At 39.6% G+C, this 16,928-nt stretch overlaps 1 protein-coding gene across 4 annotated transcripts in view; it reads right to left on the bottom strand.

Moving 5' to 3' along the window:
* The window catches only part of RERG (RAS like estrogen regulated growth inhibitor), a 113,565-nt gene extending 96,846 nt beyond the window's left edge, over positions 1–16,719 (bottom strand). Inside the window, exons 1-2 of one of the 4 annotated variants that reach the window (XM_072798872.1) lie at positions 16,571–16,719; positions 12,618–12,782 (exon numbers count right to left, since the gene is read on the bottom strand). In XM_072798872.1, the coding sequence (XP_072654973.1) occupies positions 12,618–12,678 (61 nt within the window). In that variant the 5' untranslated portion in view covers positions 12,679–12,782; positions 16,571–16,719. Of the gene's footprint in view, positions 1–12,617; positions 12,783–14,145; positions 14,340–16,153; positions 16,342–16,570 lie in introns of those variants that run through there. The other 3 variants (XM_072798874.1, XM_072798875.1, XM_072798873.1) reach the window with 3 other exon arrangements.
* Between the last annotated feature and the right edge of the window lie 209 nt (positions 16,720–16,928).

Genomic DNA, 16,928 nt, shown 5'->3' with positions numbered 1-16,928 from the left:
TAGGCTATATGTTTAATTTCCAGACACTTAACAATGCAGTTTAGCTGAACTGACCCCTACTATTGTCAAACATCTCATCTCAAAACCAAAGCTCAGCATGTCACAGTTGTTGAAGTATATATTCTTTTTTTAAAAGAAAACTTACCATAGAGTGAAAAATTCTAGTTGTAAGAAACCTCAGAAAAACCTCACATTTGCTTTGTCCCAGAGAGTATTTTTGGCTCACCTAATCCACTCACACTCAGATTAGCCTCATGAGGGCAGATAGCCCATCCGTTTTTTTACCACTGTATCACCAGTACTTATGGCAGTGACTGGCACTCACTGTTTCTAACACACAGCTGGAGAAGAGCTCCATGCATTTTCAATGTTGCAAACACCTATTTCAAATGGAAATTGAGTACTTAGCAAGCTTAACACAATGGTTCCCAAAACGTGGTCCCCAGACTAGCAGCATCAGAATCATCTGGGAACTTGTTAGAAATACAAATTCTCTGACTCTACTACAGATCTACTGAACCAGAGCCTCTGGGGATGGGGTCCTGAAACATGTATTTGAACAAGCCCTCCGTGTGATTCTGAGGTAGGCTAAAGTTTGCTAGCAACTGGGATAACCCAATGAAGAAAATCTCTTTCCAAACTCAGTGGGGATTTGCAGTGGCAGTTCCGAATCACATAAATCCTTCCATTTTAGTGCAGAAGTGTACATTCAAATCCTGGATGAGTGTCTGAAAAATTACTTCCTTCCTTTTTTAAAACAAGATTTATTTATTTGAAAGAGAGAGAGAGAGAGACTGAGAGTGCTTGTGGCCTGAGTGTGGCAAAGAGAGAAGAAGAGAATCTCAGGCAGACTCTATCTCAAGACCCTGAGATCATGACCTGAGCTGAAATCAGGAGTCAGATGCTTACCTGACTGAGTCAGCCAGGTGCCCCTAAAAAACAACTTTTTGTAGAGAATAGATACTTGGACCAATAAAAGCTGATCACGGTTATGCACTTTATATAATGATATACCTTGAATCCTAAGAATATGAGACAAAAACAAGAAATGCTAAATATAACATTAAGCAAGGGATTATAACTGTAAGCCATCCTCCCACATCACTCTTTCTAAGGCAAATCTAAATAGAATTTATTTAATGAACACAGAAGTAATGTGATATGCTGGTAATGTCCTCACACTTAGAGCCAAAGACCTTTGTTTTTCTTTACTGGCTATAAATTACCCAAAAAAACTCATTGGGATTCTTAATCATTTCAGTGAGCTAAATTATACCAAAGTGGAAAATTCTATGCATGAATAAGAGCATCAAGGGCCCATAATGTTTAAAACCAACATATTTCTAGATGACAGAAAATAAAGAAGGGTGATACATATACTAGATCCAAAAGTCTCCAGAATAGGCCAGGAGAATAGATGAAATCTAACGAAACTATGTTTAAAAGGATGAAAATAAACTTCTAACCTGGGTTAAAGATTTTATTTATTTATTCATGAGAGACACAGAGGGAGAGGCAGAGACATAGACAGAGGGAGAAGCAGGCTCCCTGCAGGGAGCCCTATGGGGGACTCGATTGCTGGACTGCTGGGATTTTTCTTTTTTAAGATTTTATTTATTTATTCATGAGAGTCAGAGAGAGAGAGAGAAAGAGAGAGAGAGAGAGAGAGAAGCAGGCTCCATGCAGGGAGCCTGACATGGGACTCTATCCCAGGACTCCAGCATCAGGCCCTGGGCTGAAGGTGGCGCTAAACCGCTGAGCCACCCAGGCTGCCCTGGGATTTACACCCTGACCTGAAGGCAGACGTTCAACCACTGAGCCACCCAGGCATCCCTACACCTGGACTAAACGTACAAAAGTATAAGTTTGGGAAGATTTGACACAGCAACACCATATATTAAAACAAAACTAAACAAAACAAAACAAACTTCATTTGCAATAACCTCCCCATGAGCCAACAGTGCATCTGCTGTCACCCAGAAGGCAACAATGACCTTAGGATATCTTAACAAAAGCAGGATGTATAGCCACAGATTCAGAGCTGTGCTTTGATCTGGTCTGGATGTCCCATTTCTGAAATGTCTGCATTCTCCTCCAGGTCCCATACTTCATGGGGTGCACAGATCAAGTGAAACAGCCAGAATGGTGCTGTGGCTAGAAACCACTCTCTGTAGGGCAAATGCAGTAACTATGAGTAACCAGACTGTGGAAGAGAAAACTCAGCATGAGTCCAGGCACGCTAGCTATCTTCAAATGTCTTAAGAGCTGTCACAAGAAAGAGGCATTGAAATGCCCCCATGTAACTCTGAGGGTAAGCTTCAAGTCAATGAGTAGAAGCTAATGAACTACCTTTGGTTCCAAAGGTAAAGTAACAAGCAGGAATAACTATTGTGATAGTTTTATGTACCAGTTTGGCTGGGCTAAAGCAGTGCCCAATGATTTAATCACAGATTACGGTAAGAGTAACTGTGAAGGTACTTTGTGGATGTGGTTAACATCTACAGTCAGTTGACCTTAAGTAAAGGAGATTAACTTTAATAATGTGGGTGGGCCTCATCCAATTACTGGAAGGCCTTTAGTGCAAAAACCTAGGTTTCCAGAGTGAAAGAAATTTGGCCAAAAGATTACAAGATTAACTCCTGCCTGAGCTTCCAGCCTGCCAGCTTGCTCTATAGATAACAGTTTTGCTAGCATAAATAAGCAAATAAATAAATTGTGTGTGTGTGTCCTTATTCTGTTGGTTCTGTTTCTCTGGAACAGATTGCCAACTGTTCAAGGATAGAATGGTCTACATCAAGTCATACTGAGTTCCTTTCACTGGAGATATTCAGGTGCAGCTGAGGAAATGACCTTAGTTATAATAAGGAGATCATTAAAATATATCTCTGTTAATAAAATTATAAAGCATGGATAGCCCACACTGAGTCTAACTCAATTTATTCATTTTATTGAGGATCCAGTCTGTGTCAAATATTGTGTGAGGGTCTGGGGACATAATGATGAGTAGGTATATACCTACTGTTCTCCTTTGTTGGAATGGACATGAATTTTGTAGCATATGCAACTACTCTAGAACATAAAGGTGATGTCCAACAGATACTTGTTAAATGAGTAACTGAATGAATGTGAAATATATTCTAAGATTGTAGGGAAATATATAGATACATACATTTATATATTATTTTTTTTCTTTTTTTTCATTTATATATTATTTGAGAAGCCTTTCAATTAAAAATATTTTCATAAAAAAAAATAAAAATAAAAAAAAAATAAAAAATAAATAAAAATATTTTCATGTCTTACACTTTAATTTTTTAATAAGGATAGGATTTGATCCTCAAAAAATATATATACCATGTCACGCTTCCTTCCCCAATAAGGCATAAGTCTGAATTACTTTCCTAAACTCTTCTCGCATATTGACCTCTTCCATACTGATCCTCAAAAAAAAACCCCAACTCAATGTTTATTCATTTCACATATTTCAAAGGGCAAACTCTTAAGGCATAGAAACTGCTCCCTCGGAACAGTCTGGAATGTTATGTACTCGGTAGAGGAGCAGTAACAGCCATCTGCGGGACTGTGTGTTCTCCTCGGGCTTCCAGCAATGGGATAGTCCGAGAACTCACCATACTGTTTGTCCAAAAAGAAATGTGAAGGAACTATAGGGGAAGAACTACATAGACTCTGACAACAAGAGCATGATAGTATGAAGACCGAATTCATATCACACTTGTAATTTTTCAAAGTACTTTCAAAGCTTCCTACTTGTATTGCTATATAAATAAATAAGCAAGCAAGCAAGTAAATGTATATGATAAAAAGAGGTATGAACAGGAAAAAGCTGAAGTGTTTTTTTTTTTAAGATTTATCTATTTATTCCTGCGAGACAGAGAGAGAGGCAGAGACACAGGCAGAGGGAGAAGCAGGCTCCATGCAGGGAGCCTGACATGGGACTCGATCCTGGGTCTCCAGGATCACACCCTAGGCCGAAGGCAGTGCTAAACCTGAAGTTTTAACCCCAATTCTTTCAGTAAGTACAGTTGAGTGCTTTTTTATAAAAAAAATGAGATCATATTGACAGGACATAGTATAAAACATTCTTTTGATAACAATGAGAAATTTGAAGTGCCTGGGTGGCACAGGTGGTTAAACATCCAACTCTTGGTTTCAGTTCAGGTTGTGATCTCAGGGTCATGAGATGGAGCTGCACATTGGGCTCCATGCTCAGCGGAGTGTCTCCTGGGGATTCTCTCCCTCTGCCCATCCCACCCATGCTCTTTCTCTAAAATAAATAAATAAATAAATAAATAAATAAATAAATAAATAAATAAATAAATCTTTTTTAAAAAATAAGAAATGTATTCCTTAGCAGAGGATGATTCATCAGTTTTTTACACTTGATTCAATGCTGTAAGACATGAAATACATTATAGGGGAACTTTCTTATATACGCAGGTTGCTGAGAATCTCACAGATAGCTGTCTTGGCTGGCAACACACCCAGGAGTCCCAGGAGGATTTGCTATGCATTGGTTATTTATTGATTATTGGAAATTTCTTATAAAAACAAAACTCATCAGGTTTTACAAGGTTCATATCCTAAAATTCCAATGATCACCTCATTCCCTAAAAGGAGGTGTTCAAAAGAATGTGGAAAAGAATGAGGTGATACAGAATGAAAACATTTAGTAGCAAACCTGCAAGAGTCATAAACTAGGATTCTAGACTTGGCTGTGCCCCAAGAAGCTGGGTGATCTATGTAACAACCTCTCACTCATAGGTATGTACAGAAGCTTTACATATTTGCTTGCTCCATGCTGAAATTACCTTTCAGACTGCTTTGTGTTTATAATGTAACTGCTCTCATTTTTTAATGGGATGGAAGAAATTATAGCCGGTTTTCTGAAACCACATCAATTTTCAAAGGCAGCTGTAGCAACAGAGATGCGTTTGCACTGGAATTTTGGCTTCAAGGACAGTACCACTTTGAAAATTTGGCTGATTTCCCCAAACTCATAAGTTGGAGAAATACCAGGAATAAAAAGGGGAATTACATGGATGATTTACAATTTTCTTCACTCCCTTTCCTTAAAGTTAGTCCTTGTCAGTTGCCAAGAAAACAAGTTGAGAGCAAAATGGAACCAAGCGATGACTGACAAGTAACTACAGGAAACTATTCCAATGAATAAATTAGCCATAAGTTAAAAATAAAGGACACCTGAATTTTAATAATATATTCCAATAGAAAAATGCAGGGACAGAGGTATGTCCTTTTGGCTTTGATAAACATCTTGATTTTGTTTTGTTTTGTTTTCCACATTGTTTCCTCCTTCATTATATTTTCCTTAACAAAAATCTAAGAATTGGTCATTGCCAACCTAAAAGACGCTTACCCACCAACTAACAACTGATTTTGATTTTAATTTCTTCTTTCCTTTTAATTATTTCTTTTTCTTTCCTTTTACTAAACCCTCACCATTTCCTATCTTTGCTTTTCTTCCTGGGCATACAATAAAGGTCAGTATGACTTATAGCTTGCACCAAAGTCTGGTTTTTACACATACACCTGCCATTTGAAAATACCCTTTTGTTCCTGTTGGGATAGAAGAAACAAATGAAAATCAACTCACCTAGGCTGTTCATCTCTTTTTGCTTTTCTATGTTTGCAGGTAAAAGAAAGTCTTAATGCTTGAAAGCCACAGGTAACCATATCATTAACATTTTATGACAGGAAAACAGCTAGTTTTCTAGCCCCATCCAAACCTGTCTCAATGCCAACTTCCTCTCGTTGGCCTAGCCCTTTAAAAGCCAATTTTTTTCTCTAACCCCCAACTAACTATACAAGGAACCACCAATGGGCCTCATCTCTGATAATCCTTCAAATTCAACAACCGCCTAGGAAATGCATGCACACACACACACTCACACACACACATACATGTGTCCAGGAGCTGTGGAATTTCTGTACCCACCTTTAGACACAATCTGTCCCTCTTCTTACCCAAATTTTTAAAGAAAATTTACCATTAAGGTTATATAATTTTAAAGCAAGAATGACCAAGAACTTGAAGAGCTGATTGAGAATTTAAGTAGGTAACAAAACAAAAAACAAAGTAGGTGCTACAGGAGTGTTGTCAGTGCAAATCACATGTGCTTTCATGTGATATACACAGCTGAGGCCATTTCCTATACTTGTGGCTTTGAAACTGGACCTGGAGCCTACATGTTATTGAAGTCACAGATCAACTTGTTTTATCTTCCCAATGAGTTCATTTTAGTCACTATTTGGCTGGGGGTATCACTTTTATTTTCAAACATAGAAGCATTATAGAACAACATTAAGTTTTGCCTAGTTTTTATGTAATTGAGAAAGCATGCAAAATAATTATATGATCATAATGAGATGCTTATATACTCCAAACTGCCTAGATCTTTCTCTTCTTCTTTCAGAAGTCCTTTGAAAATGATGTTCAAGCATCATACTACACCATTCTCAATAAATGGAACGAACTGGCATATAGCTACACATAGAGAAAAACTTCTAAAATACAAGGTTGGGGGATGCCTGGGTGGCTCAGTCAGTTGAGCAACCAATTCCTAGTTTCAACTCAAGTCATGATCTAAGGGTCATGGGATCAAGTCCTGCATCAGGCTTCAGAATCAGCAGGGTGTCTGCTTGAGATTCACTTTCCCTCTTCCCCTCCCCCAAGCTCACACTCCCTCTCTCTCTCTCTCTCTAACATAAATAAACAAATATTTAAAATGCAAAGATTGGTTGTATAACATAAGGAAACTGACCTCCTCAAGATACTTTCGATATTGGTGTTTTCATTTAATATATGTGCAATCTCATGTACATACCCCAGCCATAAAGCACACATATATGTTAAAGCAGTATTTGGTACTTACTAGAAGAGTCATATTTAAAATCAGAATTGTCTCTGTCCCACTAAAAAATAAAATGAAAAAAAAGGTTTTCAAAACTTTTTTATAATTGAGAGAGAGAGAGAGGAGAAAAGCAAACAGAACAAGGAAACAAATTAAAAAGGGGGAAAATAAATCACTCCTCTCTGTGCCAAGTAAAAATATATCACAAGTTTGTTTGTGTTCAGCCCCCAATTTATAACTCAGCAATCTGAATCTATGAACTTAAGCCTTCACGGATGAGTGCACCAATTGGCTTTTGAATTAGAGGATAGCATTACTCAATTAACTTTGAGACTAGCCCTTTCAAGAAATATATTTAGCGATGGCACAACAATATTTCAATTCTAAAATGAGAATGTCAGCTGTGAAACTAAATTTAAAATTTCAGTGGCTTTTCTCTCAGCTACTCCCGCACTTACTACAAATTTGAATAAGATGAAGCCGGGAAGCATTTAAATAAATATGATGTGCATTCTAGGTTTTATTGCAGGTAGCACTGCTTTAATCACTTGGAGCCTGTCAAATTATAGGCTGACACACACAAGTAAGGAAATCTATGTCCCACATGCCATGTTATTAGCGCTCTACTCTCAGCCAGTGAAAGGAAATGTTTACCCTGCTGGGGCAAGAGAAAATGGAATGGGCTGGGACACTGTGGCTCTGTGGTCTGCAGCATCCCCCACAGTGCTCACCATGCTGAGTCAGCAAGCAAGCTCCCCTGAAGACAGAACTGTAAGGTAAAATTAGACAGAAAAGGAAAGAATCCTCCCAATACAGAAGACCATGTAAATACTGATATATATATAATATATATACACACACACACACACACACACACACACACACACATCACATGTTCCTTCAGTGCTCCTTAAGAATCAACATATTACTAAATTTTGCCTGTGCTAACAACTCTTCTATGGTCAACCTGTCAACCAAAAATTTCTGGTTAGTGTTAAATTCTGTTTTAAACACAGAGGGCTTATCTATTATGTGGCTTAAGAAGCTGTCTACTACATACCAGAAGCACTTTCAAATTTAAGGCTGATGATTTATTGATGACACAAACATATTTCTGGCTGTTTTTTCAAGATATAAGCCACAAGAAGTATTGTTATGATCACTAGTAGTCACACCATAATTGACATTAACCAGACTTTGGATTCAAAAGACAGAGAAAATTGGATACTGCTGAAAATTTGATATTGCTGTTTTCATTTAATATATGTGCAATCTCATGTACATAAATGTACACGTACAGAAAATCTGTGTGTGTGCATGTGTGTGTGTATGTTTGTGCATGTGTACATGCTTAGGGTATGCAAAGTAGCAATATAGAATTTTTGCCTTATAAACTTCCTGAATTTAATGAAAACTAAAATGCCCACTTGAATGTAAATGTATCTTTGATTGCATGTTTTCACTAGAAAACTTACAAATCAAAATGAGCATACCTCGAAAAGCTATAATATTATAAGCTAATACTGGAGCATTTACTACGTGCCAGGTGCTTTTCTAAGACATCTGCATCTAATAGGTTATTCAATACTAACAATTCTTTGAGATAGGCACGATTAGATCCTTTTTAAAAAGATTTTATTTATTTATTTATTTATTTATTTATTATTTATTTATTTATTTATTTATGAACATGTGAGCAGGGGGAGAAGCAGAGAGAGAGGGAAAAGTAGACTCTGCACTCAGCATGGAGCCCAATGGGGGGCTCGATCCCACAACCCTGAGATCATGACCTGAGCCAAAATTAAGAGTTAGAGGCTTAACCAACTGGGCCACTCAGGTGCTCCTATATCCTTTCTATAGTTGATGGACTTGAGAAGTTAAGTAACTTGCCAAAAAGTTCCCACGTTCACACCACTAATAAAGTGTAGAATTGGAAGTCAGACTAATAGTGAAACCCCAGACCTCCTACTCCCAACTCCAGTCTACACTGCTCTCTAATTGCAAATGGACAACATGATCTTTATCCCAATTTCTAATTTGGTAGTGAGTGTGGGGAAAAAGTAGATGGTACATGTAAGACTTGAAGCCTCTGAAGCAGTGCAATCAGAGACACTCCATTTCTACTTTCCAAGATCACAAGCTGGCTCCCTCCAAGAATGCTTCCTCTGCTGGGTGTCTGGAGAGAAACAGATTGTTGAGCCCATGGGAAGATCATGATGATCTGTGGGGAGGCATTTGAGAAAACAAGGAGCTGCAGTGACATCCTAGCAAGTATAACTTGGTACAGACTAAAAAAAAAAAAAAAAAAAAAAAAAGCTACGTATAAGGTTGATACAGACTATAAGTGAGATCATAATGCTAAGAGTCTTTCTCTGATTGAATTATTTCACTTAGCATAATACCCTCTAGTTCCAACCATGTCATTGCAAATGGCAAGATTTCATTTTTCCTCACTCATATGTGAAATTTAAGAAACAAAACAGAGGGCCACAGGGGAAGAGAGGAAAAAATAGAATAAGACGAAATCAGAGAGGGAGATAAACCATAAGAGACTCTTAATCAGGGCAGCCTGGGGGGCTCAGCGGTTTAGCACTGTCTTCAGCCCAGGGCCTGATCCTGGAGACTCAGGATCAAGTCCCAAGTCAAGCTCCCTGCATGGAGCCTGCTTCTCCCTCTGCCTGTGTCTCTGCCTCTCTCTCTCTCTCTCTCTCTCTCTGTCTCTCTCTCTGACTCTCATGAATAAATAAATAAATAATCTTAAAAAAAAGAGACTCTTAATCATAGAAAACAGACTGAAAGTTGCTGGATGGGAGGGGGTGGGGGGATGAGGTAACTAACTGGGTGATGGGCATTAACGACGGCACGTGATGTAATGAGTACTAGGTGTTATATAAAACTGATGAATCACTGACCTCTATCTCTGAAACTAACAATACATTATATATTAATTAATTGAATTTAAATTTTAAAAGTTTTTAAAAAGATTGATACAGCCTGTAGGATAGAAAAGTGAATGTGTGGTACAGTTACTGGTAGAGATATCATATATCTATATTAATAAAGAATTAGAATAAACATGAGTTAAATAGTGCTACTATCAGGTTTCAGTGTTGATAAATACAAAGTACTCTCTGGTTCCTTTCACTTAATTATGCGAAAAACTCTCAGAATTGTCTCCCATGCAAAAGTCAAACCAGTACTACCTTTAAATGTGAGGTGTGGTCACCAGGTCTCAGGAAGACAGTCTAATGTCGAAATAGGTAAACACTGTGTATCGATGACAGACAAAAAGCAATTGTTTAAGGCATATATTCTATCATTGTCATTGTCGCCTACATGAAAATAAATACAAATGGTAGAATGTATATAAGGTGGATGGAAAAACCAGTCCAAAGAACATGCATTAAGAATTATAAGACTTTCCAGTTAGAAATTTAGTGAACAAGTCCAACTTCTGTATTTTACATAAAATAAAACCATGGTCAATAGAATCTAGATTGTGCATGCAGGTGTAGCTTCAGCTGTGGGTGTGAAGAACTGCCCCTAGAGAGAATTATGGAGTGAGAAGACATAAAATGGGTATGTAGGACCCTGAAAGCCCTGGGCTCTGAGAAGTGGGCCAATGAAGAGCCCTCCATGAAAGCAGCTGGTTAGAGACAATGGAGCCATAGCAAGAAAGCCAAGCAATGTGAAGTCATGAGAGCCTGGGAGGGAAGGAATTTTAGGAAACAGTAAGTGGTTGTGCCAAATAGTAAAAAAAAGTTCTAAGAAGACTAGAACTAGGAAACGTTCCTTTAGATTTGTCGGTTATTGATCAGTCATGACCTAGCAAAAGCAGTTTCAGAAACATGACTACAGTGGAAGATTGCCATGTTTTAGGTAATGTATGAAAGGTAAAAACAGTTAAGACAGTAAGGCCAGAGCCCACATTCTATAAGTTTGGAAAAGAGAAAAAGATGGTGCAGTGGTCAAAGAAATGCTTAAGGGGAAACTGTTGGTGGAGAATGAGAGAAATAATTGAAGCAGTAAGAGAAACAATTTGAGAGAAGACTAAAGAAATAGGTAGAGTTCAGGCTGATGAAGCTTGATGAAGAGGATGTATGGAGCTTGCTCTGAGACAGTAAAGATAGGAAATGGGTGGCTATACATACAGCTAGTTAGTTCTCCCCACCAAAGTTTAATTTTTATGCTTAACTTTCCCAACCATATGGAATTGATTTTGGTAAATGATCAAAGTTCTAAAAATTCCCTTCTTTTACTGCCTATGGTAAGGTTTGAATGAATGAGTAATAAACAGGGAGCCCCAGGCCTAGACCCTCCACTCACGAAGGACTCAGACAAGCTATTGTTGGCAGCACAGGCTCCCACACAGTCCCTTCCCTTCTTTCTCCATGCACTGGAACAGCTTCCTCATTCTCCAGATCCTTCCACCAGCTACGGAAATTAGGTTCTCACGCCATCGGAAAACACTGAGGAGATTAATGGGGAGGAGTTCAACTATCTTCAATCTTGTGAAGGCAGTTTTTAAGCCTTGCCAACTATCTTATTTTCTTTGTTTGGTTTCTGCCAGAGGCAAGAGTGAGCAGTAAGAAGAAAGGGTGACGCAGAAGAGAGCACTTTTTAGAAAATTAAAAGAAAAAGAGAGAGAGAGAAAGACTTAGAATAGGGAAGATTTACTGCTGAACTTAAACCAGAGAGCTGGATTAGAAAAGAGAGGTTGGTCACAGAATTAAAAACTACTCATGTGTGTTTATTTAAGATTATGTGGATTACCTATTATATTGGACGACCCAAATGCATTTCCCTCTATACACAGGCTCCTACTAGATATCTGTTTGAGTCTTTTCCTAAACCCAGAGCTCTGTGTGCAAAGTCAATTATGGTTCTTTCCTCCAGTAAGAGATCAAGACAATGTGGTCTAAGAAGCCATGTTGCCCTTAGATTTTAGCAACATCTACTTCAGCAGTATTCTTTAATTATAAAGTCTGAGATACATTTTTCAAAATTGGATCAGATACATTTTCACATCTGTAATTTCCCCCTTAATCTTTAAGGTCTTACAAGACTTTTCTTAGGTGAGGAATAAAAAAAAAAAAAAGTCTCTGAATTACTAGTGTAAGCCACAATACGATCATTTAAATTCACTCCAGAGACACTGGCAATAGCTATCTTGCTTGAGGTCGTGAATTCTACATTTTCCCCAATCCTAACCCCCAAATTTTAGAAGTGCTGGGTAATAATGCAATTCTGTTTCTTGAAAGGATATACTCATTCAACAAGGATTTATTAAGCACTCAACACATGCTTGACATTGGGCTGGCTGCTACAAATACCGAGATGAACGAGATACAAAGTTGGTCCCACAGGATCTTGCATAGAGAAAAAAGGAAAACTATATTTTTTCATTTCCACAATCTGATTTCTTTGGAGGTTTATTTTATACACTTCCTCAGAATACCAAGACCTATGATATATCCATTGCTTTGTGTATTGTTGGCAGAGCTGCTTCATCATCAATAAGCAAAAAAGTACATAAACCTGGTTATGCAAAGTAAAAGTTCTAGATAAAGAGAAAGAGACTTCACCTAAAAGAGCAACACATGAGACTATGAGAAATGCCAACCATCATCCTGTCTAATCCCAGGAGGCAGTATCAAAGACACACACACACACACACACACACACACACACACACACAGAGTACGAAGACTATAACAAAAAACTTACCTGACTTGCCCACACCTGCTCTCCCAAATATTGCCAGTTTGACCTCTGCACTTTTAGCCATGCCGGGTGTCCGTAAATAATTCACTGTCGTTCAAACTAAAAAGCTGAGAAAATCTTTTTGCTTCCAGCCTTAGGATTCACCATATCATTGTAAATCTGCAATCCCTGAACAAAAGAGATTTGGAGACTCATAAGTGACTGAAGAAAGGAATTAGTGTTTAGTAAGCACCTTATACATGCCAGCCACCATTCCCTTGATCAACATTTTCCATTTTGATCTCCATCGCAATCCTGTGAAAGGGTGATAGTCCTTTACCACAAACCAGTCAACTAATAAGTGACAGACTCATTACCTGAACTCAGTTCTCTTTGGTTCTAAAACATATGCATTTTCATACAAAATAGCATTATTTAAGTCGTGTTTTTATGAAGGCACTGTTTTTTGGTCACTAACTGATAACAAGTACTTGAAGTATGTGAATACTTGTATTTATCATGTGTCATTAAATACCCAATACACAACTCGTATGATGGGGAGAGTCACATTTGGAATTCTTTCTATTCCATAGGGCTGAATAATATATTTTCATCTTAATCTATCCTACTGTAATGATTGGATTTGTACTTCAAGGTCAAATTTGGGCTCAGGAAAAAAAAAAAAATTTGGGCTCAGTTCACACTAGATCACATGATTGGGTCATGTGACAGGTATACATGTTCCAGGAATTGATATATACTATCTAGTTTATATTTTTATATTTTTCTGGGCACAATGCCCCTGGTACACATATTTGATTCCTTTTCTATAACAACTTTAACACTGAACACTGTTCAATACTTAGGAAATGACATTACATACAATGTAAGCACATTATATAGAGGTGAGTGTTGTAGGAATGACAACTAGGTTCTTAGTACCACGAATATGTGAAGTTGGAAAGAGCCTTGGGCTCAACCGAAGGAATCCTCCAGCCATCAGACAACTGTCTCGCGTCTGATTTACCACTTGCGGGAACTTGGGGTCAGTGCTGGTGAGTAGACATCAAGTCAAATTTTTGTTTACATTCATTCAGAAGCCTTCACGTAGCCTAGCAGCTATTAGGACCCTCTGTCCCATCCTAGGTTACTACTTCCTAGGAAAAGGAGACCTGGACCTTCCCTTGTTCTTTATGAGCTGTATGGTCTTGTTTTTGACTCTTGCCTGCTCTCTCTCTTTTTTTTTTATAATAAATTTATTTTTTATTGGTGTTCACTTTGCCAACATACAGAATAACACCCAGTGCTCATCCCGTCAAGTGCCCCCCTCAGTGCCCGTCACCCATTCACCCCCACCCCCCGCCCTCCTCCCCTTCCACCACCGCTAGTTCATTTCCCAGAGTTAGGAGTCTTTACGTTCTGTCTCCCTTTCTGATATTTCCTACCCATTTCTTCTCCCTTCCCTTCTATTCCCTTTCACTATTATTTATATTCCCCGAATGAATGAGACCATATAATGTTTGTCCTCCTCCGATTGACTTATTTCACTCACCCACCAGTTCCATCCACGTTGAAGCAAATGGTGGGTATTTGTCGTTTCTAATGGCTGAGCAATATTCCATTGGCTGCTCTCTTTACCACACGCAGCCCTCTTTGCTGGTACTTGTCATGTGATCACCAAAAACATGGCATCCACTGCGTTCACTAGTTGAGATATGACCTGACAAACTAACCTATCAAAATTCATCACGATTCTCTCTATTCTTGGCACCGTGGCTGCACAGCCACTCACAGCAAGACTCACATCTCTCACAGGAACTGGAGACTCCCTCGTTCTGAACTTCAGCAATCAGGGTTTTAAGCCTAAATATAAGACTTCACTCTCATCATGTTAAACTTAATCACATCAGTGATTCATTCATTTCATCCTCTCTTCCTTTTTTTTTTTCAGACTGCAAAGATATTTTTGCAACACAAATCTGTTATCTAACGTGTAAACGGCTCCTGCCAGGGTTTTGTCATCTACAACTTTTCAAAAGAGTTTCTCAAAAGAAAGGATAAGGTAAAAATCCTCCTGCGAAAAGTACTCTACAAAGTCATTAATGCGTAATTGTTTTCTTCCTGATGTATCTTAGCCATGGACTTGGACCTAACTAACTTTGAACTTGCTGATTCCCAAAGGACCAGAGCTTCCTCTGAAGGATAAAGAGGTCAATATCTAAATTAGCTATTGTTTATCTCACCCCCAGTAACAAAAAAAATTTCTCTGTAATCGCTAATAGTATGAAAACCAGAAGCTTTAACATCTGCAAGTTGTCCAGGCCCCTACTTTTGGCTCAAGATAAAAGAATTTCCTTATTTGTCATTTTAATGTATTCATTAAGGAAAGACCCTATGCTTAAACCTCAGAGTCTCATCACAGAAGCATCACAAAAGCAGAATATATTGAGATACATAACTATATAAATTCTAAATGAGAATGGCAAGCATTTCTTTGAAACATAGACCATGGGAGGGTCTGAAGCTTGTATAAACAACAATTTGTAATTTCATGCAAAATAGCTCATTCCCATGCACATAAAACCTAAGTAATTATCTATCTGATTTATAGTTCATGAAAGTAGCCATCAAATGTGATTTGTAAAAAAACATTTGCTAAGTCAAGTATTTCATTAACTCCCAAATGGCCTCAGCAGTACAGGAATTTCACATAAGAGAGAGAAATTGTGTAGGTTAATTTTTTCACTTATAAAGATACAGCTGCTTATTGTCAAGCTTATGTTTAGAAAAATCACTTAAAGGAAGACACAAGCTGACATGTACCTTTCAACAGCTTGTTTTTCACATAAAAATGTGAGGTTACATTTGACAAAGATATAAAACAAAGATAAATGTGCAAATTGTTGCAACAAGTGACCTTTTGCCAATTCCTGATGTTCAAAATAGTTTATGATCCAAGATCTTCCATAACGTGGGCCTAAAAACATTTGTTTTAATTATTGTATAGTAATATCCTGGCTGGGTCTAGGAGCTGCCATCGACTTACTATGTGGATGGTGCTTTCCTAACACAAAAACTTCTGAGTTTCTATCGCTCCTAAAACTAAAATCACATGTAAATATTTAAGAGATTTAAAGCATAGTGATTGCCCCCCTCAACACATAAAAGAATTAAAAGAAAGCTTAGAAAGAAGAAGAAGAAAAAAGAAGCTAGCCTCCAAATCTTAAGTCATTATTAATACATTCATTGATCATTCCACAATCATGCTAACCACAGACAAACAAAAGTGGCTACCTTCCAGGAGCTTACAATCTGTTAGACCTGTGACATTTCGGTCACCAATAACCTGATTTTTTTTTTTTTTTTACATTTATTGAAAGAAAGGATTCATTCATCATTCCCAAGACTATATTTATCAAAATTTCTGCTTTCCACTTCCTCTCTGGTGGGTGGGTGGTGGGGGGGTAGCAAGCAAGCATCTTTATAAGATAACAGTTTTTCTAACTTCTGTATTTGTCATCAAATAAAGCGCAGCTGTTTAGGCAAGCAAAGCGTCTAGCCTGGTGGTGGGAATGAGATCCTCTTCTCCAGCTCTGAGATCAAGTTCTCCTCCTCTCCCTTCCTCAGTTCTCCCTCCTCTTGCCACGCAGCCCCCGCCGCGACCAGGGTAGTCGTGCAACGAACGCCCTGCGGGGACAGCTTTGCTCCAAAAGCAACAGGTCTCGCAGAGTGATCACCGAGCCCGTCGCGGACGGCGGGCCACCCGCTCTCCACCTGGAGCGCCCTGCCCTGCAGCCTGAGTCAAGAGGGCATTGGCTCCGCCTGGCCGGGAGGGCGCTGGCAGGCTCGGGGCGCCGGCGCTCACAGCTGCCTCGCTCTCCGCGAGCCCCAGGCCAGGACGGCCGACCGCAGGCCAAGCGCTCGGGGGAAGGGGGGTCGTCCCGAAAGAGCCACCTGGGCGCGTGCGTGACACTCACCTGTTCACACTCTGCAGGCCCGGGAGAGCCGCGGTCCCCCGCAAGTTGGGAATCGGCCCCCCGGGACCGCGAAGCAGCGCGGCCGCGGCCGGCGTTCCCCAGGCTCGGGGCCGCGGGGGCGCGCGGGAGCCGCCGCTGCAGCTGCGAGCGCCGACGGGGCGGCGGGGTCCGGGCGCGGGCGCGGGCGCGGGCGCGGGCGCTCGCCGGGACTGGCGGCCGGGGGACTGCGGCAGGACGCGAGCTCAGCCCGGCCGGGCCGCCGAGATGCTGCAGTGCGGCGCGGCGGCGCCCCCTGCTGGGGCCGGGGCGCGATCCTCCCGCGACACCGGCCCCCGCGCGCTGCAGCCCCGCCGCCTGG

This window comes from Canis lupus, chromosome 25 (assembly GCF_048164855.1).
Source record: "Canis lupus baileyi chromosome 25, mCanLup2.hap1, whole genome shotgun sequence".
Lineage (NCBI taxonomy): Eukaryota > Metazoa > Chordata > Mammalia > Carnivora > Canidae > Canis > Canis lupus.
Note: the sequence above shows the minus strand (reverse complement) of the source record. Positions and strands in the feature narration are given on the sequence as shown.